Source organism: Sinocyclocheilus grahami, unplaced genomic scaffold, assembly GCF_001515645.1.
Source record: "Sinocyclocheilus grahami isolate Dianchi unplaced genomic scaffold, SAMN03320097.WGS_v1.1 scaffold453.1, whole genome shotgun sequence".
NCBI lineage: Eukaryota > Metazoa > Chordata > Actinopteri > Cypriniformes > Cyprinidae > Sinocyclocheilus > Sinocyclocheilus grahami.
Window position 1 is genome coordinate 684,278 of NW_015505632.1, and position 24,490 is coordinate 708,767.

The 24,490-nt window shown below is 37.3% G+C and overlaps 1 protein-coding gene across 1 annotated transcript in view; it reads left to right on the plus strand.

Annotated features, from left to right (window-relative positions):
* Positions 1-24,490, plus strand: part of LOC107552540 (nuclear receptor corepressor 1-like) — a 103,606-nt gene that overhangs the window by 45,826 nt on the left and 33,290 nt on the right. The window contains exons 15-20 of the mRNA XM_016234440.1: positions 4,570-4,700; positions 5,013-5,197; positions 7,258-7,356; positions 9,867-9,929; positions 16,424-16,557; positions 21,616-21,691. Of these exons, the coding sequence (XP_016089926.1) occupies positions 4,570-4,700; positions 5,013-5,197; positions 7,258-7,356; positions 9,867-9,929; positions 16,424-16,557; positions 21,616-21,691 (688 nt within the window). The remainder of the gene's footprint in view (positions 1-4,569; positions 4,701-5,012; positions 5,198-7,257; positions 7,357-9,866; positions 9,930-16,423; positions 16,558-21,615; positions 21,692-24,490) is intronic.

A 24,490-nucleotide genomic window follows, 5' to 3' on the forward strand; every position in this document is an offset into this window, starting at 1 on the left:
GTATAGTTTTTTAATTAGTGAAATAATGGCTTTAAACAGCTATAGGGTTTAAGTAAATGTTGAAGTAACACTCTGAGGGTTAAAGTAATATTGGTCAAAGAAGATGACCTCCTTCTGCTTTGTGTAAACCTGTTCATTTCCACAGTGAAACAGTGAGCACATCAGGACTTGATTCCTCAAATAGCACATGAACAGAAGCTACTCTATACCCGTGTTATTTTAATATTATACTATTATAGTATATATTCATATTTTGACTTATTTTTTTTACTTTTGACTTTTTGTATTTTCAGTTTTTAAGTTTGTGTTGTTTTTAGTACTGTCAATTACTAACACATTAAAAAAACTAACACATTTTTTTCTGAAATCGCGATTAATACCACCTAACAATCACATTTTTAAATGTACTTTTATACTGCAATAATTTCACGTTCAATCTTCAGATTAATGTAGAAACAACATACAGTATATATTTAATATTTGTTTCATGACATCTTTTTTATGACTGATTAATGATACAAATAGTACTGATGTTTCAGTGAAATTGTTCTTTTTTCCCCCTAATATTTAACCATTGACTATATGTAATGTTGACTATACTAACATTACAGTATAATAATTGAGAGCTATAAATTTTAACATTTTTGAATAAGTTATCAAACACTAAATTAAATATAGATTAATCTTTAAAGCTACAGAAGTTGATTTGCTAATTTCTTTTGTTCTTTGATTAGCAGACATCAAAGCAGCTGAGTTATTAGGTTATTTGGCTGCTATTACTTTAAAAACTGCCGCTGCTGAACATGACACAGCACATGCTGCCATATTTGTGCATGCGATTGAAGAGCACAGTATATCGGCTGATAGGACAGGAAGATTAGTTTTTACTGACGTATGATCTGGTAACATCTAGGGATGCACGATATTATCGGACCTATAGCAGAATCGTCTGATAATGACTTTAAATGTAAATATCTGCATCGGCCCGATATGAAAAATTATGCCAGATATGTTTTGCCAATAAGAGGAATACCTTAACTCACATGTGCTCAGATGTGCTAGCAATTAGATCACGTCAACAGTGTGGCTCATTCTTGAAGCAAAGTTTTGCCTGAATGGTGATTAGATTCACTGTTTTGGATCGCTGCATTTAAACTGAGAATGCACGTACTGTACAGAATGATGCCTTTGGTGTATGATAGACTAAATGGTAATAGCACGTGCAGCCGCAGCCTCCCCCGGGTCCTAATGCCCGTTCGGTAAGGAGTTTTAATTCCGTAGGGGGCGTTGTTGGCCTACTTCTAATAAAATGAAAGTAAAATGCACAAATAACATTTAGACTGTGTTTCTGATTAAATAACGCAGTAATCGATGTCATAAAATCATGAGTATGTTTTGATTTAAAGGTCAGAAGCTATAACTTACACCTGTGTCACCTGTACCGTTTCCATGCTCACTTGACACCTGTCGCTGAGGCGAAGTAGAGTGTGCATCTGAAAAGTATCCCATTCTGCGTCTAAATAAACGAAATTCTTGTCAAGGAAAAAGAGACCGAGGAAGCAGTTGTGAGTGGGGTGGCCAAAACTAGCTCTGCCCGCAAGGGCAAAAATAATCGTCTGCATTCATTTTGACAGCACTAGTTGTTTTATTAGTTATCAGTTTTAGTCATTTTAGTAGATCAACTTAAACAAAATATTTTTAGCTAAAGCAACATCACTAAATTTCAGTTTAATTTCAGTTAAATGTTTCTTTAACGATATCAACACTGCTTTGTTTATAGGTTTATAATGAAGTAAATCATCATTCCCATATAAGCGGTCAAACAAAAAATAAGACTTTGACTTTACTTTCCATCTAAAGACTTTCTTTACAGGCTTTGTAAACTGAGCTTTGAATGGCAGAAATGGGCTTTTATTATGATCCATGTGTCAGTTTGTCGATGTGCTATAACTGGAAGAGAGCACTGGAACAAGCACATCCTCCTCCTGCCCTTCAGCCTAGAGAATGAATGATCAATATTGCGTCCTCTCCATGCTTGCTATATGTCTTTCATGTGTTGGCCCCTTTGTCATTTTTATTTTTGTTTTGACCTGAATTATCTCAGTTTCCCTTCCTCCCCCCTTACTTGTTCTATGTCTCTGTGGCAGAGGTTCTGACATTTTTATTTATTTTTTTGGTCCCATCTGGCAGCTGCACAGCTTGTTTGTGTTGGCTGAGCCCTGCTTGTTCCAATGCTTTGCTTCTCTTTCGTGGAACAGACCGAGCAGGAGGAGGGGCTCCAGTTCCTCTGTCCACGCCAGCAACCATGATAAAGGACCTTGGGCCATTAGCACACTGGTTCCCTCATCAAACGAAGGAAAAAAGACCCTCTCCACCAACTGCAGTCCTGCACTTAGGCTAATGTTAGTCTAAAGGAGGCCTTACATTTTCGTTTTACATTTACTGCGTGCACTTACATTTTCACTTAATTGTCTGACTGTCAGCCTGCATATGAAACGCTGCTCTAGACGGTGACTGTTCACATTTGAAACCTGAATATTTAGTATTTAGATAATTTTGTTTACCTTGTTTTTTTATGAGTAACCTACATCAGTGTGAACTGACCCAGCCCCCTTCCCGTTTAAAAAAAACTATAACGTCACCTGCTTTGCAGATGCTGATAACCTTAATAACAAGATCTCATGTTTGGAAGGCTGTCAAGTAAACTCAAATTGCAAACTTAATTTACTAATACTTTTCTATTGATTTCTTGCAAAGCTTAGATGGTTTTGAAAGTTTAAATGGAAGTGAAACATCTCGTTTCTGCACTGATTATGCTGGCCTTCAGATATTTCGCAGTACAGAATCAACTTTATTGATGCTGTATAATGTTGTTTGCGCCTGTTGGATAAATATGGTTCAATAACATAATATTCTTTGTCAAATTAACTTATAAAAAAATTACATGAAAAATGCAATTCATACTGTGACTTGAATACATCTATTCTGTAATGAGAATGTTTTTAATTTCTGAATTCTGAAATGGAAAAAATCTTACCCAACCCAAAATTTTTGAACAGTAGTGCATGTCATTGACTTGCATTTATTGTATCAAACGTGTGACTCTAGATACAAAGAGCCCAATTCTGAAAATTCAGATCTGTGGTACGTTTGTTTATGCATGTTCATGAACATTGGAGAAAGATTTTACTCCTTACTTCTGCTGCTATGAGAGACACTTTTTAAACTCTTTAAACTTACACTAACTGCATAAAACATTGGGCTCATTGTGTTTTGTGTGTGGATGGTGTTTCCCAAGTCTCTGTTCATGTGGGCACCACCTACAGGACTTTGTTCTGATTGGCCAGTACTTGCTCTGTTTAGCTTTTCTCTCACGTGTTCATCTGCCTCTTCTCTCTTCATATTTTCCACCTCTTCTTGGTCCTTTCTTTCTGTTGATGACATCTATGTCCTGGTATTCATCACATATGTTAACATTATTGTATGCTGTGCTTGTTTAGATGTTTGGCCATTCCAGTCATGCCAATCATGCATATTTTACCCTTCAACCCACATTGTGTTTCTGTCATATGTATCAGATCTTAAGAGTTCTGTGCTTATCGTCACACTGAAGATCAGATAAGGTTTCGAAAGGCAAAAAAAATTAGCACCATTGAGCACGGAAAGCTACATTTCTAAGAACTAGCAAGGCCAGGCTACTTTGTCCTTGTAGGTAATTCAGTCCCAACTTGTTTGCACAGTGAATCTGACTTCATTTTTCAGATTTGTTTTTTAAATTTCTGTTGTCAGGTCATATGAAAAATGGTAGAATTGCAATGCTTTTTACTTTCCTTGTTAGGAAAGTAGGCCTGAAGGGATGTGATGATTGAATGTGTTTGAAATGCTGTTTTTTTTTTTTCATTTTTTATGGAAAAAAGTAAGGAAGAGACAGAGATAGATCATCAGTAACCAGACAGGAATTTTGTCTGATTCAGTCCAGAGCAGGAATGATTTGGAGCATGCATTTCGGTTTGCCGTCTGACTTTAAACTGAAGTGAGATCCGTTTTGTGGGCCTTGTCACAGTGGCAAACAGTGAAATGTAGAAAACTCGGGTCCTCCCAAAAGTTTGACAGTTTCCAACCTAAGGAAATGCCAGTCTGACTATAGTCAAGAAGGCATTCTTATAACATGATCTGCACAACATTTTGTGTATGTATAATATATATATTTCCACATAATATATTTTCACATAAAAACTTGTTCTAACAGCACAAACTAGTCACTATTGATTTAAAAAAAAAAAAAACTTCACTGAGAGAATAGCGCAAGCATGTGCAACAAAGAAGGGCAAGCTTAAGAAATGTAACTGAAATATTCACTTGAATGAAATATTTTTTAGATTCATATTTCAACATATTTCCCATTTAGTGTTTGATGGTACATAAGCATTACTTTTTCTTCATAGCTGGGCTGACACAATTTAAGGTGAACTGCTGATTATTCCCGTGACGTGAACCTGGTCACAGGTCTGTGCTCTTGAAAAGGTCGGCTGTCTAAATGCTTCTTTTGTGATTCTTTTCCTTTTAAAGCAGATAACACGACCGTCACAGGAAGACAAGACAGACGACAAGAACGAAGAGGACAGGTTAGAGAAATCAGAGAAGAAAGAGGACGAGGAGAAGAAGGAAGAGGAGGAGAAAGATGAAAAAGAGGACTTTAAGTAAGTCCCATGTTTTTGTTTTCTTAAAAAGTAGAATTAATTATATTAATTAAAAAAACTGGGATTTTTGAGACTTCTGTGAACACACAAAACAGTACAGAAGTGGTTTTGAGATCTGTGTGAGCTCACGTTATGGAAGTTCTGTGATAAACTCAAAGACCTAATATATCAGCAGGTGAGAAACTCGCACAGTATCTGCATTCGTAATTCTGTTCTGCTCGCTCTGACCATCTGAATAGATTTGTTTATATCTAGGTTTGAATTGAGTTCATTGCGGAGGAGAGTTTTTATTCCTCGCCTTTGCCTCCGCAGGGACATCAGTAAAGATAAAGAGAAGTGTGAGGGAGAGGAGGAAGAGGGTAAGGAGCAAAGCACGCCACGTGGCCGAAAGACCGCCAACAGCCAGGGACGTCGTAAGGGCCGCATCACCACCCGCTCCATGGCCAATAATGAAGCTGCATCTGTGGTGGCAGAGGATCCACTGCCACCTGAACCAGGTAACATTTGTTGAGCATGTGTTTTTATGCCTTGCAAGCTTAAACATTTGGTTTGCATTAAATATTATTGCCATTCATTTTACATAAGCTTTTCTAAAAACAGTTGTGCTGCTTAATATTTGTGTAAATTCCTTTTTGTCTGCAGTCTTTGATGAATAGAAATTAAATTTAAGGGTTTAAAAAAAATTTAAGTAACACTTTAGTATAGGGACCAATGCTCACTATTAAGTAGTTGGTTATTAGCATTAACATATTGGCTGTTTATTAGTACTTTAAAAGCAAATATTCTGCATGACCATATTCTACATCCCTAATCCTAGGGCTGGGCGATATAGCAAAAAATGTTATCAATGATATAATGTTTCATATCGTTCGTTATAGATAATTATTAACATTTTTTAAAACAAAAAGCAATGGAAATTTTTTTTTTAATTTAACCACTGTATTTATAATTAACACAATTTATTGAGACAAACAACAAATATTTTTTTTTAACAATCAAACACAATAAAAAGGAAATATCTAATTTCTAATGTTTTATATGCAGATTAAATAGGTCTTTATTGTATGGGTCTAATTGTCTCCCGAGGCCACAGGAGGACGCAATGAGCAAAATAATGCAGCGCATTTATCAAGTGACTCTATAAAAACGTGCATTACGTCTAATTTAACTCATAAAAATCAAATCTAATTTCATAAATTGCATGAACAATTATGAACAAAACAGCATCCTGTATTTATGCATTGCTTAATCCAAAGAGCCGAAGCGCCATTCACTCAGACTGCATTTAAAAACATATGGGACACAGTGAAAATGAATAAACCTCCACAAATTCGTGACGTGTTTTCTAAAAGTTTAAACTGTTTTAACTTTGAATGGCTTTCTATACATCTCTTGTGTGAGACGCGAGTGCAGCAGTCGTATTTGTCCATCTAAAAAAATGCGCTGAATATGTGTTCTGTGTGAATGGCTTGGTTTCGGTTTTCACCTAATCAAGATCTTCTCCGCATTGAGCTTCAATATTTTTCTAATATTTTGAGTGAATAACGCAGCAGCGGCGCGTCTCGTGGGCTAGACTAACAAAACATTAAAATGCAACAACGCCACTTACATCATCACCGCATCTCGCGCGCCACTGATGACGCTCCCTGATGCACACCTAACATTCGAATGCAAATGTTTTTTAAATTTGACTAATATTAATTCTTTATTCACAATCTCCTCATCACAGGCAGGAACAGCACTCATTTCAGCATGTGTTCGTGTTTTTGTGTGCTGTCTGCGTCACTCATAGTAGGCTACGTGCTTATATCGTGCGCTATAGCAAAAAAAAATTCTATTGATATTGAAGGTGTACCGTCGATAAATATCGATACCGTTTTATCGCCCATGCCTACCTAATCCTACCCAATACCTAAACTTAACAATTATCTTACTAACTATTAATAAGCAGCAAATCAGGAGTTTGAGGCAAAAGTCATAGTTGGTGGTTTGTTAGTAGCGAGAATTGGACCTTAAAATAGTGACCAAATTTTAAAATTAATATTTTAAACTTAAAATTTTAAATAGCTTTACTGTCACTTTTGAGCAATTTTTGCAAATCAAAAACCTAATCAATTGTTCTGATAAATTATTTTATGAAAGAAAATAAAGAAAAAAAATTATAAAAGAAAATGAACATCAAATGAAAATTATAAATACATTAAGGCACACAAAACAAGATATTAAAATATGGGGCCAGTAAACATGTAAGTAAAAATGTGAGTTTCTGAGAACTAGCAGAAAAAACATTAGTAAATTTTTTTTTTTTTTTATCATCATCTTACCTTATTGTATAAACTTAACTCATTTTCATTCAGTCAAACAGTTTCACAAACTGAAATGTAAAAAATAACAACTGGGGAACAACTGAGAACTAGAGATTCATGTTTCTTTTTTTTAATGATTAGTCCGAACAAACTGATTTGCTTATAATGCATTCAACTTCCCAATGATAAGGCACGTAAACATAAGCACAAGTGAGCCCAAGTCATGATGGTTTATTCTGTGTGTTGCTTAGTTCTTCCGGAGCCCACACCCCCCTCTAAAACTGAGCCGGTGCAGAAACCAGCACGAGAGCCTGCAAAACTCTCTCCCACAGCCAGCATAGAGACACGAGGTAAGCACTACCTTTTTCCTCACATACTTTCCCTCTCTTTCTGTTCAAATAGCTTCTCACATTAACACACTCACTCACTTTGCCACCTCTCAAAAAGGTGCATCTGTGCTGTGATGTCTGTCTGCTGATCGTGTGGTCAGTCTGTGAGTGGTTCCTCTGTGACCTCATTACAAAGCCTAAAAGTCACCTAGTTTGCTGCTTTCTCTGGCCGCAGTGTGGTATATGTGTGCGTTAGTGGTGCTTGATTCAAATGTTACCGTGATCCCGGAGGCTGACAAATCACCAATACTTCTCTTCTGTTCTTTCGCCGTCATGACATCTAGACAGTTTCTCTTCATTTTACTGTTTATTTATAAAAGAGTGCAACTCTTTTGTTCCCTCTTTTCGCTGTTTTCTGTTGTTCTTTTGCTCCGTTTCTCTCTCACTCACTCTTTCTGTGAGATTGTTTGTCCCTCTCTTCTTCCTGCCACCCAACGCCAGACTCAAGGTCTCTGAGTTTGTGTTGCCGTGGTGACAGCAGGTGGAGGGATCGCCATGGAGACAATAATGAGAGGCAGGTAAACGCAGCGAGTCTCAGGAGAAGTTTGATTAGCGCGAAAAGAGGAATGAAAGAACGGCCTGATTGTTTCATTTAGCTTTCAGTGCCACTTTAAAATGAATTAAGAGACCTAATTGTTCTGTAAACACTGTTCATTACGTTTACCCCTGAACAGCATCCAGGTCAGAAATTTTAGCTGATTAACGTGCTGTACCTTGAAGTTTAGTCACCAGTTGTGTTTCAGCCTGTACTCCACAGGCTGAAACACAACTGGTGACTAAACTTCAGGCTCCAGTCTGACCTCCGTCCTCTGTATTATGATCTGTTGGACAAGTAAAGCTGTTAAAAGGGTTAGTTCAACCAAAAATGAAAAATCTGTGAGTAATTACTCACCCTCATGACGTTCCAAACCTGTAAAACCTTCATTCATCTTCAGAACACAAATTAAGATATTCTTGATGAATTCCGAGAGCTTTCTGACCCTGCGTAGACAGCAACGCAACTGACACAGTCAAGGCCCAGAAAGGTATTAAGGACATCATTAAAGTAGTCAGTGTGACTAGTGGTTCAACTTTAATTTTATGAAGCTACGAGAATCATTTTTGTGCACAAAGAAAACAAGAATAAAGACTTTATTCAACATTTCTTCTCCTGAGCATGCATTCCTCTGCTTGTAAACAAGGCGCAGTGCATGCTTGTTCTTCATCAGCAGCAGCATGCACATGTGTTGTGGGACTCTCAATAATGGCGGAGGATGGGATGAGGAGAAGAATTGTTGAATAAAGTTATTTTTGTTTTCTTTGCGCACAAAAAGTATTGTCGTAGCTTCATAAAATTATGGTTGAACCACTGATGTCACATGGTCTACTTTAATGTTGTCCTAACTACCTTTCTGGGCATTGAACATGTCAGTTACATTGCTGTCTATGGAGGGTCAGAAAGCGCTCAGATTTCATCAAAAATATCTTAATTTGTGTTCTGAAGATGAACGAAGGTCTTACGGGTTTCAATGACATGCCGGGGTGAGTAATTAATGACAGAATTTTCATTTTTGGGTGAACTTTTCCTTTAAACCTCAAGCCCTCGTAGGCCCAAAGAGATTCTGCCTGTCTCGCCTGAAAAATCTTGTCTGTGCTTGATTTTTATCTTCTCTGTCTTTGAAGTAAGTCTAAAGTTATAAACCGGCGCTTAAGAGCCACAATGCACCAATTCCATGTCCAAACCACCATCAACATGACAAAGCAGTGGACTACGAGCATATAAACGTAACACGCACACACTCAGGGGTCATGGGGTAATGCAAACAGCGTCTAGTGGGTCACCAAACAGACGTTTATTTGAAGAGTTTTAGCAGAGACTCGCCGCACAAGTCATCCAAACACTGCGGGGGGGACACACTCTCACTCTCGCATAAATGTCAGAGGTTCACACTGTGCTAAATCTGTCTTAGTGTTTAGTCAATTTCAAGGAGACCCTCGGAGTGGGCGGGAGAGGAGAGCACAGGCTGTCTTTCTCTACCATGCTGTCTTTCTCTCTCTCTCTCTCTCTCTCTCTGTCTTTCTCTCTCTCTCTTGCTCTTGCTGTAGTTTGAGTGGAAATTACGTAGGGAGGGGTTGTTGCGTTGCTCGCTTCAGCTCGGCTACTGTTATGAGACAGACTGCCTAATGATATGGGTGAGTGAGTGAGAGTGTGTGTGCTGGTCTTAGACCCAGAAGGGTGGTGCTTCTGCACTCCTCCAATGTCTGCTTGAGATCAGCTGACTGGACTCTCTCCTAGAGACCGAGCGAGGAGTTGAGCCTGCATAGTTGAGTCCAGTAAGCACCAGGGAGGGAAAGCAGTAAACGGGGACAAAGGACAGAAAGTGGTTGAGGACCGAGAGAGAGAGACTGTGGGAGGGAGGGAAGGTCTGGAGGAGGGTGGAGGTCTCCGCAGCGCCCGAGTTTATCCACACTGACGGTGTGTGTCGCTACAGGCGCAGTTGAAGCTGGAGAGACGTCTCGCTGGACGGAGGAGGAGATGGAGATCGCCAAAAAAGGTACTGCTTGACTTTTACTTCATCTCCCTCCCCCACCCCCTCTCCTTCTCTGGTTCTCAATTGGCTCTGTCTGATCTCGCTTTCACACATACACAAATTTTTCACCTCACTTTTGCTCTACTTATTTGATGTCTCTGGTTTTGCATGTTTTCTCATGTTGGGGAAGTTGGTTGGGGTTGTACTTGTGAGCATCCTCTTTGTAGTGATTATTCAGATTAGGATTGTACAGAAGAACCTGAAGTAACTGTGTGACTGTTTGACATACTAGAAACTTTACAAGACGACCAATCACCCCTAGACAGAATTCACCCCCTGTGAAAGAATGATCAAGGTTTTGAGTTTATAGTTTAATGGGTTTTTAAAAAAAAATTTTTTTTTTTTTAGCAAATCTCTCAGAAAACATGTCCAGATCACATGTCACCCCAAAATCAAAGGGGAAGAAAAAGGAATTATGAGTTACAGGAAACTAAAGCCTTGTTCTTGGACCATTATGCTTTTTTTGTATTATGGCATTATTTCATGACAGTTCACAAAATTCTTATTACTGGGGGAAAAAAAAGAGCTATGGTTGATGCAATGCAAATATATATTATATGTAAATATACACTACTGTTGAAAGTTTGGATCAGTAAGAAAAATATTTTTTCAGCAAAGACATTAATTTGATGTCATAGTAAAGGCATTTATAATGTTGCAGTTAAAATGTTATGATTTCCGTTTCAAATAAATGCCGTTCTTTTGAACTTTCTTTTCATCAAGAACCCTGAAGAAATGTCAACAAAAATATTGTGTATTTAAATATAATTTGTATAATAATACAAACAATAATAAGTTTTACTATTTTAAATTGTCCGTTCAAGTCTGTATTTTACAGATTCAAATGTATTCAAATTTTTAAATGCATTGCGTTGTTTATCGAGCACAGAGGAGTGCACTTCCTCAATCAGCTGTGTTCTTCTGCACATTTGTATGTAACCAAGATACTAACTATTCTACAGTGAATCTTTCATTTTGATTGCTAAAATAAATTGATTACAGTATTTTCTTCATATTTGCAGTTCAGTAATATAGTGTATTTTTTGCATTGCAGTAATGATTTATTTTTTTTATTAGGTCTTCAAATGTGCTTCACTTTTTCAAGAGAATAGAATTGGTGAAATTTGACTTGGACATGATCTTGACAGCGTTCACAAGATTCTCTTGAACAAGTTGAGGTTCAGTTTGCAAGTGTGTTGCCACAGTCACTGTCAGTGTCACAGCTTTGTCTTGTTTGCACTGAATCAAACTGTGGTATTTACCGGTTGTTGTTTTTGACTGATTGTATTAACTGTCTGGAAAGGAGGATAGTAAAAATTAGCTTTATGTACTTATTTAGATTATAACCACAACCTTTGTGAAGCAGTTTTTCTGAATTTGTTGATCAACCCTGGTCGTTATGGATTTATAGACTGTTTATTATTTGTATATCACTTTTTAAATTTTAAGTGACGTATATCCAAAGATGAAGGCACACTTATATTTTTGCATTAAGAACATGTACACACACACATATATATTGACAGATAAACAAATTTAAGTTTTATAAGTGTTTGTATAAATACAAAATTAAAAGCACTCACAGAAGCATTAACACACAAACTACCCCTAGGACTCTTTAAAGCATCAGAGTTTTGCAGAAGTGTTTTCAGGTCAGGCTGCGGTCATCTGAGTGCATTCCTTCTGCTTCCTCTTTCTTTGTGGTCTTTTTTAGTCCTGTCTTTAGTGGAGGGGAAGTTCAATCCACTGAGGAACAAACATGAAGGTGTTTGTGTGTGTGCGTTTCTCCCTGTGTCTTTTGCACAGACCCCTGGTGAGCCATCAATGTCACTGCACAGTTCAATTTAATTGGAGGACAGTCTTAACATGACAGATTGGGGACTAGGAGAACTGCACACTGAGTTTGAGTATTTGTTTAGAGGAACTGAGTGTTGTTTCGTATTCTGTTGAGAACCACTGTAGCTGCCAAGCAGAACTGAGAGATGCTGCTCTGTTTGCTGAAACAACAGGTGGCCATGAGCAGAAAATATACAGCTCATCAGAAGTTTTTTAGTTCATTAAATCACTCACCTTCTTGTTTGTATTATCACATCAAGCATAAGCCAGGTTTTACTCTGTCGCACAAGGCCAGTGAAAAGAGATAACCGAGGGAAGCTCTGTGTTAGGACCGTATCAAGGTAAACCGCTGCGGCTCAAGGTGGTTGATCTTGAACCATGATGTTTGCGGTGATTAATTCAGTACTCATGACACCATGAGTACTCAATCAGTACACCACACACACTTTCATTATGATTTTTGGTGCTGGTTGAGGCCTCTTTTCCAGCACACTGTGGCCAACTTCTACAACATGTGATAACGGATTCAGTCAAGAACAGTGGCATTTTTATGCAGGACTTTGACAAATGGCAAACACTCTTAAACCGGTGTCATTTCAGGACATTTGGTTCTTAGTAGTACATCGAGGAGCTTTGACCGGTTAACGGCTAACAAGATCCATTGATGGGCTTTTTAAGGTGATATGTGAGATGTGGCAGGTGGAGAAGAGCTCATCTGAATTCCATCTCAACTTGTTTACTGAGCATTTGTACACTGAAAAAAATGTTTCATTCATCCAATTAAAAAAATTTAGGGTAATGATTCACATCTATATTTTTTTACTTGAGCCAATGAAAAATAAATAACTTGCCCTAAGGGTACAATTCTGGAATGAATAATTCACTTAAAGCACAACGCGAGTCTGTTCTCTCTACAATCTCTGATGTAGGGCTGAAACGATTCCTTGAATACCTTGAGTAACTCTAATACAAAAAATAATTTGCCTCGAGGCTTCATTTAGTCCATTTACTGTAACTACACACGGAACACTGTGTTTCCCCACTGACCATTATTACTGACGCACAACCCGATAAACTCTGGACCATAGACTGTAAAAAAAAGCGCTGGACCTATTTAAGATTATTTAAGATCGTAAATCAATATGGTGGCTAGTTATAATGTCCCTACGTTAGCTATGTTTTGAGAAAGACTAAACGCCACTGTGCATAAAAATACCACAGAAAGAACGTTAGTCAATATCATGTGACGAGTGCCAGATTTCACCTCTAAAATCAGCATGATTACAAATGTGATTTTATTCAACAGTTCAATAAACAAGGTAATATTATGAAACTTACGTTTCAGACACTATATTGCTTGTTTTTGCTTTTTGCCAACAAAAAAATCCAAACACAGCCACAGCGCTGTTTTGCGTCTCTGTGCAACATGATGGCGTTTCGTTCCTGAATGAATCAATCGTTCTGTTCAATTGCAATGACTTTTTAACAGTGATTTGCTGCCACCTGCTGGCGGGTTTAATTTGACATTTAAAGTATCTTCGTTTTTAAAATTATTTTAAATATCAGTATTCAATGTTTTATGTTTTAAATAACAAAATATTATTTATGAATTTGTAACTGCAGGTTAAATGCATTCATGTCCCTCTGTGTGGGAAATTCATCCCATGCAGCTTCTGTGTTTCCTCTGCATTGCACAGAATTTTGATACTGATATAATTTGTTTGTAATTTCATGTTGCAGAAAAATGTGTTTAGAAATTGTGTATGGTCGCTTGTTCTTGTTCCAAGTTACCTTCCTGTCCACTGATTTTTGCCCCTCTCAAAAGCCACAAAGCCTTCCAAGAAGACAGTAAAGGCTTATGTCATGCTTGAGCTTTAGTTAGGCTGAAACTTGAAAGTTAATTTGCATGACACAAATGCAATGTTTAGGTATTATTTTAATTTTTATTACTATTATTTTGATTTATGCCTTCGTTTTAGTTTTTACTGTTTACCTGTTTTAAAGTAATGTGAAATTGATTTTTGTATTTTTATTTATTTATTTTTATATATTTTTTTAAATTTATTTTATTGATATATTCGCATTTGCATTTTGAATGTAATTTGGCAATTAAATACATTAAATGGGTTTAGTTTTCACGGTTATTAATATATGCAATTTTAGCAATAAAAATGTTAATTTTTCTAAAAAGAAAACAAATTAGTTGTTTATTTTAAGAGATCTATCTTATTATCTCTTGTATATTTAGTATTGCTCTTTAATAAAGAAAAATTACTTCTTATCTGATTAATCGATGGAATAATCTCTAGAATACTCGATTATTAAAATAATCGATAGCTACAGCTCTACTCTGATGTAATCAGCCTGGTTTCCTTTATATTAGCGCTGTTTTGGACGGATTGTTTGAATGCATTCGCTTACTAGGTCATTGTACTGAAAACTTTCCCGGAGTTTAGCAGCCTAAAATGATATAATCGCAAGCAGAGTAGCAAAATTGGGTTAGAATAGAAATTGTGCTTCAGTAATTTTGCGTTAAATTATTTTAACGCGTTAAGGATTGTAAAATTAATCGCATGCGTTAACGCGTTAACGATGACAGCCCAAACAATATATATAGGAAATTTGTGCATGCAAGCATCTCATGCATGGTCATGGCAGTGATCAGTGACATGTGAACTGCTCTGATTTGGTCCAAACTTTGATTTGTGAACACAAAGCCACATATACAGTATCACAGACGTCATTTGTTATCTGTGCTGTTTGCGTAGCTTGAGTACTTTATGGCGATCACTTACAATATCATAATAAAGAAGGAATACATAGGAAATTGTGTTTATTCAGTGTAAATCTTTTGATCACTGAAGCTGACAACTGCTTTTGGCATGCATGTGGTCCTGGTCATGTGTACTATAACCCTGAATAGACAAATACAGATGACACACATTTGCAGGGTAAAGTCACTTTACTAATTTAATCTAAAGTTTATCTTTTTCAGTTATTTATTCATTTTAATTTGCTACCAAATTGGGACATTGCAAGAACCTGAGAAATGCCATAAGCAAACACTTTTCCAAACCACTGTTTCAGTAGTTTTGCCATCCATACTGTTGTCAGGCTGTTAAGATTTGGTTAGATCTATTGATAATGGGCATTTTTTGCTGACAAACTAGATATTTAACTAATGTGATATCACATTTAGAGAGTGAGCAGTTATTGTTAAGATATCTATGGATAGCTGTCCTTTCTGATTTCTTGACCTAATAAGTGATTTGCATTAGGGATGGGCGATATGGGCTTAAAAATATATCACGATAATTTCTGATATTTATTGCGATAACGATGCCAATGACGATAATTTAGGGAATCCTGTTTCTTTAGAGAAAAGTATTATCTTTCCTATTTTTACCCAAAATAGGGTGTTGTGAGCATTACTTTAATCGTTTAATTCATACTGGAAGCCGGAGGGTGCCCTTGTGCAGAAACTCCACATATGCATAGTAGAAGTAATGCTCCAAGAAGAAGTATCCAGTGATCGCTGTAGCTGAATAAAACGCAGATAAAGAAATTTTAACTGAGGAAACCTGAAGACAATAAACATGCGATTGCACAAAATATATGGTATCTGTGTTCTTCAAGCAATCTTGAGTATTTTTTATAAGGATAAAGTATATTTATAATGCAATGCTAATCGACATAGCCTTTATCACTGTATAGAATGCTATAAAATAGTATGATTTCTGCCTTATTCTGTGATACGAAACCACGTCTGATCACAAAAATAAGTTATTTCAAACACTTGACTATGTTATGAAGTTAATATGGAGGAAAAGCATGTCAATAAATTAATATCTTTGTTGGACAGCAGGTTTGTAAACGACTCATACACATGTAAAACTGTGTCGCACACGTGCTACTGTAGTACATTTACTCAAGGCTCAGACTGATTTTTGTCGCACTGTACAGCCCTAACCAAACCTGTTCCAGATTCCAGATTCAGGAGCAGCTCAATTTCACATCCGCCTTTCTTCACGTCACTCCACACAGTCGTTCACAGAAATATGTCAACAACTAGACTTTATCGTTATTATCGCGGGAAGACAAATTCTTATCGTGTGGAGAATTTTTACCGGTATATCGCAAACGATAAGATATCGCCCATCCCTAATTTGCATCCTTTGCAACCTTAATAATCATCAATAATGTGTCGTCTTGTGGGATACTGTAAAATCAGGCTGACTCTCATGCTGATGCTCATCAGGAGTTCAGCTAATCTGGCTGCTTCAACCTTGTGGTGCCCTGCACATCCTTCCTTAACTAGTTCATCCATTCTAGCTAAGCTGGCAGGATTATCTGCACCACGGAGGCAGGAGGAGTGGCACAGTCATTGCTAACTAAAACCCAGCCATGTTTCATGTGTTTAAATAGTGGTGCTGCTGATAGAGGGTGTTATTTTCATCTTACAGCGGGACCTGTTGAACGATCTTGTGGTTAATAATAGGCTCCATCCATCCATCAAGAAAACCATTAGTAATACATGTAAACATTTAATTACTAAGGGTTCTGTTTGACTCCAGTGACCAGTATACTAATTTATAACCTTACCCACTTTCTCTTGTGCACAGGGCTGGTTGAACATGGTAGGAACTGGCCAGCCATTGCTAAGATGGTAGGCACTAAGAGTGAAGCTCAATGTAAGAACTTTTACTTCAACAACAAGAGACGATACAACCTAGACAATCTACTACGCCAACACAAGGTACGGGTACAGATCTATCTGCTACATCCAAACAAAAAGTAAATTTTTAGGAGGTCACTATTTCTGTGTCTGGATATTTAAACTACTGTACAAAAATTTGGGGTCAGTAAGATTTGTGAAAGCAGTCTCTTTTGCTCTTTTAGATACAAAAATACAATAATAAAAAACTGTAATATTACAAAATGTGATTTAAATTAACAGTTTTCTTTTTATTTCTTAAAGTGTAATTTATTCTTGTGATGTTAGTTCACCCAAAAATAAAAATTAGGCTGTGTTTTACTCACCCCCGATGCATCCTAGGTGTATATGACTTTCTTCTTTCATACGAATCCAGTCGGAGTTATATTAAAAATTGTCTTTGATCTTTCAAGCTCTGTCGTTGTACTCAGCGGGTGTTGCATTCCTTCTGTCCAAAAGATGTGAAATAAAAAGCACCCTTCCACAAAAAAAAGTGTCTCACCTGGCTCCGGGGGGTGAACAAAGGCCTCCTGTAGCGAATCGATGCGTTTTTGTAAGAAAAATATCCATATTCAAAACGTAATAATCACTTGAATCTAGCTTGCGCCAACAGTTGTACACAGAAGCCGTTCCGGGAGCATGACGTATGGGGTCAGCGTTGCGCATGCGCCGGTGAGTCTCGTGAAAGCCAATGTTTGTTTACAGGAGCAAAAGAAGCGAAGTTTCCTTACTTTAGCAAAGGAAAACAAGTCTCCTCTTGGCTTATATCGAAATCCTCCGACATTCTTCTTTACAAATCCTCGTTTTGTACTTCTAATTAGTGACCGTTGTTTTGTTTCGATCTCTCCGCTGCATTTCAGCGTTTGTCACTTCTGAGCGGCACATGCGCAAAGCTGATCTCATACGTCATTCCCCCGGAACTGCTTTCGTTTTACAACAGTGAGCGCAAGCTACATTAAAGTGATTATTACGTTTTGAATATGGATGTTTTTCTTACAAAAACACATCGATTCGCTACAGGAGGCCTTTGTTCATCCCCCGGAGCCGTGTGAGGCACTTTTTTTTTTTGTGGAAGGGTGCTTTTTATTTCACGTATTTTGGACAGAAGAATTGCAACACCCGCTGAGTACAATGATAGAGCTTGAAAGATCAAAGACAATTTTTTATATAACTCCGACTGAATTCGTCTGAAAGAAGGAAGTCATATACACCTAGGATGCATCGGGTGTGAGTAAAACACAGCCTAATTTTTAGTTTTGGGTGAACTAACCCTTTAATGCTGAATTTTCACTCCAGTCTTCAGTATTACATGATCCTTCCGAAATCATTGGAGCATTTGGTGCTTCAGTAATATTGTTTTCTTATGATTATTTGAGAAATAGAAAAGTTCAGAAGAACAGCATTTAATTTAAATGCTTTTTACTGTGTTTTTACGGTCACTCTTGATCAATGTAATGTATCCTTGCTCGGGTTGCAAAATTCCGGGAATTTTCAAGACTGGAAACTTTCCATGGGAATTAACGGGAATAAACTGTGAATTTGCAAAATTGCAGAAACTGAGAATTTAAATGTAGTTGAGAAAAAAAATCTTGCAGCATAATCTTGGTTAAAACAACCAGATTTAATGCAATTTCAGTTGAATTTCTACCCTACACATTGCTTAATCACATGCACACTGCTTGGTGCCGGCCACACCCCCTACACGCACTGTGCTTTCCTCCATAGCATGCACTGATCATTTCTTAAATCCTGCACACAAGATATCAAAATGTCCATCTTGGTGAGTATTCATGTAAATTATATGAATATTATTAAAAAAATATGTTTAAAACTTCCTTGTGCTGTGTGTAATATACTGTGCAACTAAATTAGGCTATGCCATTGTAAAAAAAAAAAAAATACACTGACTGAACAAACATTTAGGTGAGATGATGATGATAAAACAAAAGTCTAAAAATGACCTTCCCTCACACACAATCCCCCTTAGTCACTAAGAGGGGGATTCCCCTCTATTTTCTCTGAAGCCACACTTGCTGCATTTAAGCCCAAAGACTTCATCTAAGTTTTGATATTCTAAATATGTTTGATCTATGGGATTCAAGCTTAACTAGTAAATGCCAAAAATAGTTTTTACAGTAGCTAGCTAGCCAGTAAATCAATATAGGAAAATTCTAAGCGAGTTAGTTTATTTCATTGACAATTTAAAAGGCTTGGTATGTGCTAGCTAACTCAAGCTGTGATGCTCTTTCTGCTAGCCAGCTTTCTGTTATCATACAGAAGTACAGTACTGGTCAAAAGTTTGGACACACTACTATTTTTAATGTTTTAAAACATTGCATCTCTTTTGCTCATCAAGCCTTCATTTATTTAATCAAAAATACAAAACAAAACAGTAGTATTGTGCAGTATTACCGGTATTACAATTTAAAATAATTGTTTTCCGTTTTAATATACTTTAAAATATAATGTATTTCTCTGATTCATACATCATTACTCCAGTCTTCAGTGTCATATGATTCTTCAGAAATCATTCTAATATGCTGATTTATTATCAATTTTGGAAACAGTTGTGCTGCTTAATATTTTTTTTATTTCCTGTGATTCTTTTTTCAGGAGTCTTTGATGAATAAAGAGTTTAAAAAAAAAAGAACAGCATTTATTTAAAATACAAAAAACAGTACAATACCGTTCAAAAGTTTGGGGTCAGCATTTTTTTTCCTCTTTATTTTCTCTGAAGCCACACTTGCTGCATTTGAGCCCAAAGACTTCATCTAAGTTTTGATATTCTAAATATGTTTGATCTATGGGATTCAAGCTTAACTAGTAAATGCCAAAAATAGTTTTTACAGTAGCTAGCCAGCCAGTAAATCAATATAGGAAAATTCTAAGCGAGTTAGTTTATTTCATTGACAATTTAAAAGGATTTGTATGTGCTAGCTAACTCAAGCTGTGATGCTCTTTCTGCTAGCCAGCTTTCTGTTATCATACAGAAGTACAGTACTGGTCAAAAGTTTGGACACACTACTATTTTTAATGTTTTAAAACATTGCATCTCTTTTGCTCATCAAGCCTTCATTTATTTAATCAAAAATACAAAACAAAACAGTAGTATTGTGCAGTATTACCGGTATTACAATTTAAAATAATTGTTTTCCGTTTTAATATACTTTAAAATATAATGTATTTCTCTGATTCATACATCATTACTCCAGTCTTCAGTGTCATATGACTCTTCAGAAATCATTCTAATATGCTGATTTATTATCAATTTTGGAAACAGTTGTGCTGCTTAATATTTTTTTTATTTCCTGTGATTCTTTTTTCAGGAGTCTTTGATGAATAAAGAGTTTAAAAAAAAAGAACAGCATTTATTTAAAATACAAAAAACAGTACAATACCGTTCAAAAGTTTGGGGTCAGCATTTTTTTTCCTCTTTTTTTTTGAAAGAAATTAATACCTTTATTCAGACAACACCGGTAATACCGGTATCACCGCGGGGACGGGGTGTTCCCTCTTTTCCTCGCTTTCCTTCTCTTTTAAATAGCTTGTAAAAGTGGTGTGCTTCACTTTCAAATAGCGGCAATTCGGAGTAAAACAATTGTTCGTTTGAATTTTCCCTATTTTCTTTGCTTTTAAATAGCTTAAAAGCGCCGTGTGCATTTTACTTTCACTTTCGAATTAGCGGCAGGTCGGCGTCAATTGCTTGAATGCAACAACAAAATACAACATCAAACTCACTTTAGCCTATATATAAAACATAGTATGCTCTTTTACAAAGTCTTGATTTTGTTTTGGGGGTGTACTAGAACATACTCTCATGCTTGGTGAAAAACGCATTATTTTTCACATTAATTGACTTTACTTTATTAAAATACCTTTCTCCCCATCCTGGCACAAACGGCTCGATTAGTTCCGGCTTTGATGAAGATTCGCCTTCCGAAAAACAAAATGTGTTGTGATTGGTTAGCTGTCCCAATGCGTTGTGATTGGCAAACAGCTTAGACGGTGTTTCAGTACTGCCACGCCCCTTGCTCCGTCTTTCAACAAAATCTTTTTGGCGAATCCGGCAGGCACTGTACTCCCTCATGTTGTGGAAGCGGTCCTCAGTAAAATGCACAGCACACAATAGCAAATTGGGGTTATAATGCTCAGGGACAGAGTTAAAAAATAAATTGCACTGTTTCCTGACATCATCCGCTTTTGGAAGCCCAAACAAAAACGTTTGGGCACGGAGGTGGAAAAAAACAGCGTTTCAGGCTGTCGCGCACCAGACTAGAAGCGCAGCGTCGCGTCGCGCCACATCTTTAAAATTCAAATACATTCTTTTCTATGAGTGTAGGCACACCGGCGGCGCCGTTTGGCGTCTGTCCGCGGCACCCAGCTACGTCATGTTGTACTTGTAAGAATTGTTGTAGACATGCCGAAAATTTGAAGCTACAGCACAGCAGCTCTTCTTCTTGGTTTTCTCTGATGCACTAACTCTGCAGCAGCACTTCTTCTTCGTCGTCTCGTCTGATGCACTCACTCAACCAAGCGTTCTAACCACAACCTCGCCCCTCCCCATCCCCCAACCATTCGAATTTCTGTAGGCGGGAATTATTTTTAGTGATATTCTAATGGGCCGCTTTGTGATATCACAAAGCCCGGAAAACAAACGCTGTAGTCCAAACAAGCCGTTCGTTGTAGTTCTTGAAAAGGAATTTTTTAAAAACGAAATATCTCCCTTTGGAGTGGACTTTGAGATTTGTAACTTTCTAGATCTTTTTTATGCCCAAACATACACACTACACACTGACTAAATTAAAAAAAGTGAAAACGCATAACAGGACCCCCTTTAAAAAACACAAATCTTACTGACCCCAAAAATTTTGAACAATAGTATATATCTATATCTTTCCTAGTTACTAGTTTCCTACTAGTAACAGTGACTTTGCTGTTTTTAAGCATGACACTTAAAAGTGGTGTCAGAAAGGGTGCTGTATGGAGACACAAACTGAAAAATGTCTTACGAATACACGTGACTGTGGTGTAATCTTTAGTCGTGAATTATTCTTAACATGTATATCTTATGATTTACACCTCTTATGTTGTTGTGTGCAGGGTTCCCGCCGGCTCCGTGGAAATCAAGACCCATCACAGAGCGATCCTGCGCCTGATGACGATGAGGAGAGTGACGGTATGATCTCTCGCTGTGATTTAAAGACTTTTACAGCCGGCTGCTTCCAACATAAGCTCTAATGCCTAAACAAACACCCTAAAACCCATCGCTGTCAGTCTCTTGCTCTGTGACCCATGAACCCAGAGTCCGATCAAGCAGAGAGGAAGAGACGCAGCGGAGCCATAATGTAAAGAGAGCAGAAACAGACAGACTGACACAACAAGAGGGATGAAGTGAGGGAGCAGTAGTAGCAGTGTCCTGTCTGACTGCAGAGCGTTTGATTAGATCTGACAGCAAAACCCCAGACCGCTCTGCTCTGCCACAGAGGTCAACATCCTCCCTCTACTTCTGTCTGTACGCTTAATGAGTGAGAATCAGGAGCAAATGAGGAGAGAACCAGCCGGGTGGGGGAGAGGTGGATGAAAGGGAGAGGAAACAAGTGAATAAGACACAAACACAAAGAAAAGAGAGTGGAAATAGGGGGAATCAATGTGCAGAAAGCATAAGAGATCTGGTCTAATTCTGCCTGCCACACTCGCTCTTATGTAAGCGTTCCCTGGCTTTAAAGCCTCAAAAAAGTACGCTGTAAGGAAACCGAGTGCTTCTGCCGAGCATGTTTGATCTGTTGTGCTTTTATTCAGATATGGTTGTGTGATTTTTAGTGCTACAACACAGCTTCAAGTCTTTATACAATTCTGTACACAAAAAGTTCATATTGAGTAACTTGCTTTTTAAACATAATAAGAGTAGTTACTTGCACATGAAAATAGAAATTCAGTAATTTCAGGCCCAGCAATACCTGTCTGGTCCAACTCTTCATATCGGCATTCTTGGAACAACACTTGCATTCAATTGAAAGTAGAGTAATTATTAGTTACACGTCTTAGAACTCACTTTCCTTCCCTTTGGGTGCCCGTTTGTTCGCTTCACCTTCTTCCACCCCATCTACACTACCGTTCAAAAGTTTGGGGCAATTTCTTCCTGTGATGGCAAAGCAGAATTTTCAGCATCACTACTCCAGTCTTCAATGTCACATGATGCAGAAATCATTCTAATGTGCTGATTTGGTGCCCAAGAAACATTTCTAATTTTTATCAACAGTTTTGCTATTTAGTATCTTTGTGGAAACATTTTATGAACAGACAGTTCAAAAGAACAGCATTTATTTGGAATAGAATCTTTTGTAAAACTTATTCAATGCATCCTTGCTAAATAAAAGTATTTACTCCAGTCTTCAATGTCACATGATGCAGAAATCATTCTAATGTGCTGATTTGGTGCCCAAGAAACATTTCTAATTTTTATCAACAGTTTTGCTATTTAGTATCTTTGTGGAAACATTTTATGAACAGACCGTTCAAAAGAACAGCATTTATTTGGAATAGAATCTTTTGTAAAACTTATTCAATGCATCCTTGCTAAATAAAAGTATCAATTTATTAAAACTATAAACTATACTCCCTTTCCTCTTAAATAACATAATACTATGCCCTGGTGCATTATAGACTTTATTCAGATTCTCCTTGCTAAAAAAAGAAGCCTGCAAGGCTGCTTCCCTAGTATGCTTTCCTTGACATGTGCTAGATGCTGCTTTCTTCTGTTCTCCTACCCTCAAACTTTTATCTTTCTCTCCACGTCTGCTTTTTGGAGTAGCACCTGCTGACATACTCCTGGAGCCAAGTAGGTTACCCTTCATCGCTCTCTCAGAGGGACAGATAACAGATAGACTGTGAGAGTGGCAGAGAGTGTCCACACAGCAAGAGGAGGGAGGAATTATAGATGAGAGAGAGGAGTCATTTTCAGAGAGAAGGATAGTTGCTTCCTAGTTGTTGGATGTGTTTTACTCTTGAGGTAACTTGGCTCTTTGCAACCTGCGGGCACGTGGAGTACATTTGTGATTTTGCCTGTAAAGCCTGTTTCTGTGATGTGGATATGTAAGTAAGCCTGTAGGTTATATATGTATACACACTACCTTTCAAAGTTTTGGGAAAGAGTAAGAATGAGAAAAAATTACTTTTATTCAACAAGGTCACTGAATAAATGATATTATGGACTTTTGCATTGTTGCAAACGATTTCTATTTCAAATAACTGCTGTGAATCAGCATATTAGAATGATTTCTGAAGGATAATGTGACACTGAAGACTTGGAATAATGGCTGCCGAAAATTGAGCTTTGCCATTGACCATGTGATATTTCAGTTTTTCTTTTTTAATAAATCTGCAAAAATGTCAACAATTCTGTGTTTTTCTGTCAATATGGGGTGCTGTGTGTACATTAATGAGGAAAAAATATTAACTTAAATGATTTTAGCAAATGGCTGCAATATAACAAAGAGTGAAAAATTTAAGGGGGTCTGAATACTTTCCGTACCCACTGTATATTAAAATAGGAAACAGTTAAATTGTACAATTTTTGTACAAAGTTTTATAAATGAAGCCTTGGTGAGCTTAACAGAATTTTCCAAGACATTAAAAAATTTTACCAACCCCAAACATTTGAATGGTATGTTTATGCAGTGCTTCATGTATTTTATATGTAGCACTTCCTGTGACCCTGGAGGGTGTGTCATCAAACGGCAAGAAAGGAAAGGTAGTGATTAGCCAAAGGATGTTTGCTGTCCAGAAGTGCATTAACCTGATTGCGTGATGCCGTGTGCAGCGATGGTGACCTCAAATGCCGCCTCTTCTCTGTCACGGCAGGGTTGTTTGGGTTCTTCTCTGCCTTTGTGTTTCTGTAGCAGAGATTGAAATAGATTGGGTTTGATATTCTGTGTTCTCTTTGCACAGATGAAAGAAGACTTTAAAGAGGATGTGT